This window comes from Galeopterus variegatus, unplaced genomic scaffold, assembly GCF_000696425.1.
Source record: "Galeopterus variegatus unplaced genomic scaffold, G_variegatus-3.0.2 Scaffold2359, whole genome shotgun sequence".
NCBI classification, from domain to species: Eukaryota; Metazoa; Chordata; class Mammalia; order Dermoptera; family Cynocephalidae; genus Galeopterus; species Galeopterus variegatus.
Window position 1 is genome coordinate 66397 of NW_007728470.1, and position 8709 is coordinate 75105.

The 8709-nt window shown below is 56.8% G+C and overlaps 1 protein-coding gene across 2 annotated transcripts; it reads left to right on the forward strand.

Moving 5' to 3' along the window:
* The first annotated feature begins 1288 nt into the window (after window positions 1-1288).
* HCRTR1 (hypocretin (orexin) receptor 1) lies at window positions 1289-8493 on the forward strand. Of its 2 annotated transcripts, none has more exons than XM_008581447.1 (7): window positions 1289-1590; window positions 1793-1971; window positions 3136-3379; window positions 3749-3864; window positions 4178-4404; window positions 5419-5540; window positions 7733-8493. In XM_008581447.1, exons 1-7 carry the CDS (start codon window positions 1392-1394, stop codon window positions 7897-7899), a joined length of 1254 nt encoding a protein of 417 aa, XP_008579669.1. In that variant the 5' UTR covers window positions 1289-1391; the 3' UTR covers window positions 7900-8493. The 2 variants fall into 2 exon arrangements, with proteins under 2 accessions (XP_008579669.1, XP_008579668.1); XM_008581446.1 differs by lacking the exon at window positions 7733-8493 and adding an exon at window positions 7252-7703.
* The last annotated feature ends 216 nt before the right edge of the window (window positions 8494-8709 follow it).

Sequence of the window (8709 nt, forward strand, 5' to 3'; positions counted from 1 at the left end):
GCTCCCCTCCCCAACCCCAGCTCCGAGGGACCGGCCTTCCCGGCAGGAAGGCGAAGTCCCCGGTGCAAGGTCCAAGGACCAGCAGCCGAGAACGCCCAGGTCCCGGAGCCAACAGGTGCGGGGCGACCCCCAGGCCCGGGATGGGTGTCCCAAAGGACCCGCGGCGGGGGGTGGGGGGAGCCGAGAGTTGGGGGGTGATCTGGGTATCCGGAGGCGGCGTTCCCAGCCGGCTCTGCCATCCTCCCGGCAGGACCCAGCGGAACCCCCGGCGCCCTTGTTCCCTGCGCCCCACTCTCCCCGCAGCCCCCGAGGTGCAGGGAGGTCCCTCTAATGGAGCGGGTCCGCCGGCGCTAGGTGGGGAACGAAGGAGTCCCCCCCCCTTCCCCCAGGGGTCTCCCAGGACCAACAACCCTCCCACACTTGTCCGGGGTCGTTCCTGCCCAGCCAGGAACGAGGGAGGAGGGAGGGGCGGGGCGAGCCCGAATTTATGAATGGAGGGAGCGGCCGCGCGCCGGCCCAGCGACCCCTGGCGGCCGTCGGGGCACATGGCGGCCCGCAGGATTCGAGGTGGGCAGAGCAGGGGGCCTGAGTGCCCGGCAGCTGGGCCTGGGGCTCTCCCCTATCTCTCAAAGAGGATGTCAGTTCCTCCCCCAGCCCCTGCCTCCACTGTGTGGGTGGGTGTGGGTGGGTGTGCGCGCGCGCGCGTGCGTGTCCGCCGGAAGGGTCTGGTGGGCGGGGCCTGGGTCTCTAACACCTCCCTTGACCCTTTTTTCCAACCAAAAATTAAGGCCTGTGAACTGACTCAAGAGAGAATATTTGCAATCGGATGTCTTCCTTCCCAAAATCTGTGGTGTTCGGTGGATGCAAACAGACCTGGCTTAGTAGCTTTGTGACCTTGAACAAGGGGCTCAACCTCTCTGAGCTTCCATCTCCTCGTCTGCAAAGCAGGGCTCCCTACTAGTGGCACCCAGCAACGCCTTCCCGTGCCAGGTTCTGGGTGATGCACTTGGCACTCATTAGAGCTCATTACTCCTCACCGCCACTCTGTGAAGTAGGTACGGTTATTACCCCTTTGGACAGATGGGGAAACTGAGGCTGAAAGAGGCGAAGTTACCCAAGAGCAACTTGTGTGGAATTGGGATGCAACCCAGGTCTGTCTTCCTCCACTGCTTTCACGACGTAAGAGGGAGCTTACATGCAGAGCACCTGGCACACTCCCTAACGTTTCCTTCCTTCCTTCCTTCCTTCCTTCAGGAATTTTGGGGCTGGGACCCAAAAGACCCGGGTGCAAGACTCTGGGCCTCCTGAGGGGAGTGGGCTGAGGGCTGGCCCGGGCTCCCCTCCCTCCGCAAAGCCCAGGATGCCCCTCGGCTGCGGCGGCTCCTGAGCTCATGGAGCCCTCAGCCACCCCAGGGACCCAGACGGGGGTCCCCACTGGCAGCGGGGAATCGTCCCCCGTGCCTCCAGACTATGAAGACGAGTTTCTCCGCTATCTGTGGCGCGACTATCTATACCCGAAGCAGTACGAGTGGGTCCTCATTGCAGCCTACGTGGCTGTGTTCCTCGTGGCCCTGGTGGGCAACACGCTAGGTAGGTCTCGCCCTGTGGTGCTGCAGGCTTCCCCCGGGGACTGGAGGGGGTCCTGGGGCTCGCCTGCTCCTCTCCCCACCGCACCTCCATCCCTCACCTCCTGCTGGTGGGGTGGTGTAGGGGGAGGGGCTCGCTGACGGGGCGGAGCTAGGATGGGCGTGGCTCTGCCGTGGGCTTCACCTCACTCCGCCGCACCCGGCAGTCTGCCTGGTGGTGTGGCGGAACCACCACATGAGGACGGTCACCAACTACTTCATCGTCAACCTGTCCCTGGCTGACGTGCTGGTGACAGCCATCTGCCTGCCGGCCAGCCTGCTGGTGGATATCACCGAGTCCTGGCTCTTCGGCCATGCCCTCTGCAAGGTCATCCCCTACCTTCAGGTGAGCTCTGCCCAGCTCTCACCACCCCCTGTCACACCTGTACAAAAACCATGGCCTTAAATAGATCTCAGTGACCCTCAGACTTGTCTTTCAGACACGTCTCAGTGGCTCAGGACCCCTGCAGTGTCATCCTCTACTGCCAGCAAGGGCAGGCCATCAGGCCCAGCACTCAAGGACACAGACACACAGCCCCACGTACTCATAGAGAGATCCCCTCCTGGTCACACCCACAGACATACATGGCCATGCGTGGACACATATAGTCATGTCCAGGTACACAAGCACACAGTAGCGGTGAGAGAGGCACAAGTCCACAATGACACTGACACAAACACACTGGGCCAACTCCCTGATCCCAAGAGGGGCAGATTTGAAGGCACCTGATGGAAACAGTCTCCTCGCCTCCCCTCTACATCTGGCCAGAGTCCTCCATCCCCCTATGGTGGAAACGAGGATGTCCAGATGGGGTTAGTGTAGTGGAAGGTGGCCAGGGGCCGGTATGACCTCTCAGTTTTATCCCCCGACCCTCTCCATGAGTCAGTGCCTACCCACACCACTGACCCAGACTCATCACTGTCTCCCAGAAAGAGGACTTTTTTTCCTAACAGCTTCTCTAACAGCCAGGGGAAAGGATGGCATCACAGGGCAGAGAGAAATGCCTTTTGGATTTCTCATTGTTTGGGGGTTTTCCACTCAACTGATTAACTCTGGTGACGCTGAGCATAAAGACAGACACGTGAGGGAACTTTGTGCCTCAGTTTCCTCCTCTGTAACATGGGGTAATAGCACCCACCTTGTGGGGTTGTTGTGAGGATGATGAGAACAGTGCCTGGTATATATTAAGTTCCATAAGTGTTATTATTCATAGTAGGGCAGCACCAGATTTCGAACTGGACATTTTCCATATATGATTTCATTTATTCTCACAAGAATCCTGCCAGGAAGATGATATATTCCCATTCTGCAGATGAGGCCCAGAGAGGGTGAGTGACTTGCCCAAATTTACATAGCCAGCATAAGTGGTAGAGTCAGGATTTGCACTACACCTGGCTGCTGGCTATCTCTGGGCTGTAACACCCCCCGCGACACACACACACACACTCACCCACCCCTATGTCTCTGGGTGGTCTCCAAGAGGACTGATGTTGTGTCCCCATGGGGTAGGCCGTGTCCGTGTCAGTGGCAGTGCTGACTCTCAGCTTCATCGCCCTGGACCGCTGGTATGCCATCTGCCACCCACTGTTGTTCAAGAGCACTGCCCGGCGTGCCCGTGGCTCCATTCTGGGCATCTGGGCTGTGTCGCTGGCTGTCATGGTGCCTCAGGCTGCTGTCATGGAATGCAGCAGTGTGCTGCCCGAGCTAGCCAACCGCACCCGGCTCTTCTCTGTCTGTGACGAACGCTGGGCAGGTAATGGTGGGAGCCTAGGGCAGGCACCCCTGAAGTGGGCACCCCTGGGGCACATACCCTTAGGGCAGGTGCCTATAAGGGGCACTTTCAGGGTGGGCACCCCCAGGGTGGGTATCTCATGAAAGGACACCCTAGAGCGGGCATCTACCAGATGTACCCCTAGGGTGGGTATCTCCTCCAGTGTAGACATCTGCTTGGAGGCCCTCCAGGATGGGCACTACCAATATTCCTCTCCGCCATGGTGCCTATATGGGGTCCAGTTGCCCCCAGGCCTTGCTTTGGCCCAAATTGGGACAGAGTGGCATTGCTAACAAGGCAGGCTGGGGCTCCCAGATTGGGGCCAACCCTTGCATCTCTTGGCCCCTGCAGATGACCTCTACCCCAAGATCTACCACAGTTGCTTCTTCATTGTCACCTACCTGGCCCCACTGGGCCTCATGGCCATGGCCTATTTCCAGATCTTCCGCAAGCTCTGGGGCCGCCAGGTGAGGCCCACCCTGGTGTCACTGTCTGGGATGAAAGAGGTGGGGCTACTGGTCTAGGGAGAAGACAGTTCTCTGCCTTCAGAAAATGCCATCCTGGCTGCAACAGGAGAGAGGCAAGGCCCAGGGACAAGCTGAACTCAAGGCCGAAAGTACTAGTGCCCACCCTGGAACAGAATAGTAATTAACATCCTTCTGAGTAGCTGCCATTTTTTTTACTATTCACACCCAGCTAGTCTGGCATCCTCCTAACCACCATATCTCATGCTCCACTTAATATGTGAGAAAACTGAGCCTGTCTCTGTGTGCCGGACAGATCCCCGGCACCACCTCAGCCCTGGTGCGGAACTGGAAGCGGCCCTCAGACCAGCTGGAGGAGCAGGGGCAGGGCCCGAGCACAGAGCTGCAGCCCCGGGCCCGCGCCTTCCTGGCCGAGGTGAAGCAGATGCGAGCTCGGAAGAAGACGGCCAAGATGCTGATGGTGGTGCTGCTGGTGTTTGCCCTCTGCTACCTGCCTATCAGTGTCCTCAATGTCCTCAAGAGGTGAGAGCACTGAGCACAGTTTGGGGTGGGAGAAGCTTTGGGGTCCAAGGAAGGAGGCCTCCCTGCTTTAGAGAAAGACCTGGCCTACCACTTCTCCATTGTGTGGCAGGAATTGGGACAGGTCGTTTCTCTTTTATGAGCCTGTCTCATTTGTAAAATGAAAAGAATAACAGTCCTGTCCCCCTAAGGCTATTGTGAAAATTCATTCATTCAATCATCAAATTTTAGGGGGCTGGGTATACAGTGACCAAGTGCACAAGACAGTCAAAGTCCGGCCTTCATGGAAGTTGCATTCTGGTGGGAGAGAAGGAAAGTAAACACAACAATGTATATGATAATGTCAGGCAGGGAGAGTGGCTATGAAGAAAAATGAAATAGGCAAAGAGGATAGAGGTTGACAATGATGGGGTTGGTGGGTTTTTTGTTTTAGATATAATGATTCAAAAAAAGTCCTCTCTGAGGAAGTGACAGTTGAGCAGACTTGGAGTGAGGGAGCAAGCCATGCAGGTTTCTGCAGGGACACTACTCCAGGTGGAGGGACACAGGGGCCGAGCAAATGAGGGGCCACAGGGTGCTGGGGAAGGAACATGGGCTATTGGATAGGAGACATTCTCGGTTTGAGTTTGTGCTTGGTTACCTCCTGCCTGTATGGTCTTGGGCATGTCACTTTACATCTCCGAGCCTCAGTTTCCTGAACTGAAAAATGGATGATGTCTCTGACTCATCATGTTGCTGTGAGGATGGATGAGAAAGTGGATGAGGAGCCCCAGGGGACAAGATAGCCGCTGACTGAGCAGATATACCCTGGTCACTGTCCCTAGGCGCACTCTGGTCATACTTTCTGAGCTTGAGAACCCAAACCTGTGGTCAAGACCTCAGACCCAGAGGCCCAGGAAAGGGCCACCCAGTGGACACAACTCTTGTACTTTACAACTCGAGTTCTGCGAACAACATGCCCACACATACAAACACACCCCTCTACCTCATTTCTGACTGACTTTCACCCTCGTCCAGGGTGTTTGGGATGTTCCGCCAAGCCAGTGACCGAGAGGCCGTCTACGCCTGCTTCACCTTCTCCCACTGGCTGGTGTATGCCAACAGTGCCGCCAACCCCATCATCTACAACTTCCTCAGCGGTGAGTGGGCTGGGTTGGCAGAGTAACTGAGGGTGGCCAACAGGCCCCAGGACAACAGTCTCCCCATCCTCAATCCAGGGCCCAAATAAAGGATGGTGGGGAAGGATACACCTGCTGTCTCTGGGCCTGGTGACCCTGCTCTGGGAAGTCCCTCCCCTCCACCCCAAAGAGAAGACTTGGCCCTACCCAGGAGCCCTGGGTTGAGTGGGAGACAGGCCACACTCCCAAAGTGGCCAGCACCCAGGATCCAGTTTTGCAGATCCTGCAGACCAGTGAGTGGAAGGGCAGGGGCCAGGCCAGTTCACCCGGGGTACGTGCACAGCAGGGCCTCCAATCAGCCCCACTCTGCTCAGCACTGGCAGAGGAGTCCATCTTCCATAGAGGGAGCCCCTGCCTAAGGGGACAATTGCATAATCCAGGTGTTGGGGCTAAAGGAGAGTCACTGGCAGAGGCAGCCCAGGTCCAGGAAAGGGCTTCCCCTGCCCAGCTAGTCGCACACTGGCAGAGTGCCCAGAATCTTAGGAGCCATCCCTGGGTCTACCTACCTTCAACACCAGCCCTCCCGCTCTCCCCTCTGGAAGTTCAGGCCCCCCAGTCCTGCACTCCCACCCCAGGCCTCCTCTCTCTGCTCTCCCACGGTCCCCACCTCCTCCCTCTACCTCCCAAGCTAAGGGTGGTAATGGCCTGGCCCGCCAGGCTGGGTTCAGCAGAAGTGTGACTCACCAGACCTCTGACTTTGGGCCTAAGCTTCTAAAGAACTGGTCCAGTTCTTTAAACTGTTCAAGCCTTGACACAGTCTTTGAGAAATGGTTAAAAGGTTAAAGAAGGGATCAGGTCTCAATATAACTTCCACTGAGACTCAAGCATAACTCAACCAAGGCTGGCCATGGGCTTCCACCTCAGAGGAGAGAACACTTCAGGGGAGGAAGGGCAGACTTCCTGACATGCATGCCTTTGTTTGGCCTACCCTACTGGGCACCTACTGTGTGCCTGGCTCAGTGCTGGGCACTGGAGAGCCTGGCTGGCTGATGACACATGATCAAAGAGGCTTCAGCTCCAGACAGAATCTGTTTCCCTGGTACACTGGAGCTGAACAAAGTGGTATCACTCTTCCTCCCCTTTAAAAGAAGGGCTTTGGAATTAGAACCTGGTTCAGCTTCTGGCAGGTGGCCTTGGGCAAGCCACTGTACCTCTGTGCGTCTCATCTGTGAAGTGAGAATAGAGAACTCCAACCTCTCAGGGTGCTGGGATGCTCTAGTGACAGAGGCTGAGGCACCCGGCACAGTGCCTAGCACAGTGTGACTGCCATATGTGAGGGCTGCTGCTGCTGTCATTCTCATCATCACAGGGCAGAGACAGGAAAAGCCTAGCAACAGAGTGAGCCCTGAGTCACCCCCACACACACACCGAGGACGGCAGAGGTGACCCAAGGCCCCTGAGCCAGACACCACATTTTGAGCCAGATTCTGAGCCAGTGGCAGTCAGGGATCAGATGACAATTGCATTTCTCCTGGGAACCTGCTCCAGGGCCTCTGCCTTCCCTCTCCCTGGCAGTGCCAAGGTTGCCCTGAGGCTCTCCATCCTGGCTCTACCCCTCCCTCCTCACCCCCTCACAGGCAGCTTGGCTAGAGCTGCGTGGGTGTTCCTGGGCTCAAGGCCCTTCCTGCTGCATTTGTCTCCTTATGGCTGTGTCTTTTGTCTCCCAACCAAGGCAAATTCCGGGAGCAGTTTAAGGCCGCCTTCTCCTGCTGCCTGCCTGGCATGGGTCCCTGCAGCTCTCTGAAGGCCCCCAGTCCCCGTTCCTCTGCCAGCCACAAGTCCTTGTCCTTGCAGAGCCGGTGCTCCGTCTCCAAAGTCTCTGAGCATGTGGTGCTCACCAGCGTCACCACAGTGCTACCCTGAACGAGGGATTCCCTGGCGGCTCCAGGGGTGTAATCTGTTCCTTGCCTGGGCTGCTCCTCTGGCTCCTGAGGGATCTGCCCCTACCCCTCATGGGAACACTGCTGGATGCTGTGAGGCTGGGGCTTCAGTCCTGGTTTTCTGCCTGTGTGACTCTGGGCAAGTCACTTCCCCTCTGAGCTTGTGTCTCCTAAGCAGGGTTGATGTGAGGGGTAAGCATGCTCAAGAAAGTGGAAAGCTCTTTGTAAAGTGCTGTGGACATGATTATTGTTGTACTTCTCTCACTTGGCTAGGCCCCACAGGATCATCCATCCCCATCATCCTTCCGAGCTTGGCATTCCTCCCAGAGACCCCTCTCCTACCCAATTACAGGCCTTCCCTGGAGTCTGCTATAAAGGTCCCAACAGGCATTTCCATCAGGCCCAGTGGTTCCCTAAAGCCCAGGGCAGCACTTGGCTAGCTGCTCTGATGCCCATGTGAACTACTCTGGGCCCAGCTCTCCTTCAGTGGGCACAGCCCCACCCTTACCATGTGCCAAGGGCACGCACCATGGACTGGACCTTGTTGGCTTTGTGGTGTGACAAAACACTCTCCATGGCCATTTGGCACGGAGGCCAGCAGCCCGAAGCAATTGTAATTAAAAGCCTGGCACGGAATGTTCCCTTTCCTTGTCATTGCACAAAATCTGTGCTGCTTAGGTTAGAAGCAGAGGAAGGTGGGGAAGCTGGAGGAGTGGAGAAGACAAGAAGGCACTGGAATGTTATTATCTGCTGACCCCCCACCCCCATCCCACTGGATCCCAGACAAACTCATAGCCAGGCCTCAGAGCACACGTGGTGCTGCCTCCTCATGTGGGCCAATCCCCTGATGCCCAGAACCTCAGTCCTTGACACACATATCTGCTTATGGGACCGATGGCCTGTGGAAGGTAAGGGGGTAGGGTGGGCAGATAACAAGTTAACAGACTGAGTTACTGTTATCTCCACCTTCTTAGAAATCGGGGCTTGCATTTATTTTCTATGAACTCACAGAATAAAAAGAGAGCCACAGACTTGGCCAGACTTGCTCCATCTACCACTGAGATAATTACAGGGCTGCCAGAGGCCCCAATCCTGGTTGCCAGAGTAGGACATGGGATGCAGTCTGAAGTGCTGCTCTGCTGACAGGAATGGGAGACATCTGGCAGAGGCCAACCCAGCCATGCACACCACCAGGTCTGCTTAACTTGATTAATGGAGCTGTGGGCTTCCTCTGACCTCACCCATCAAGA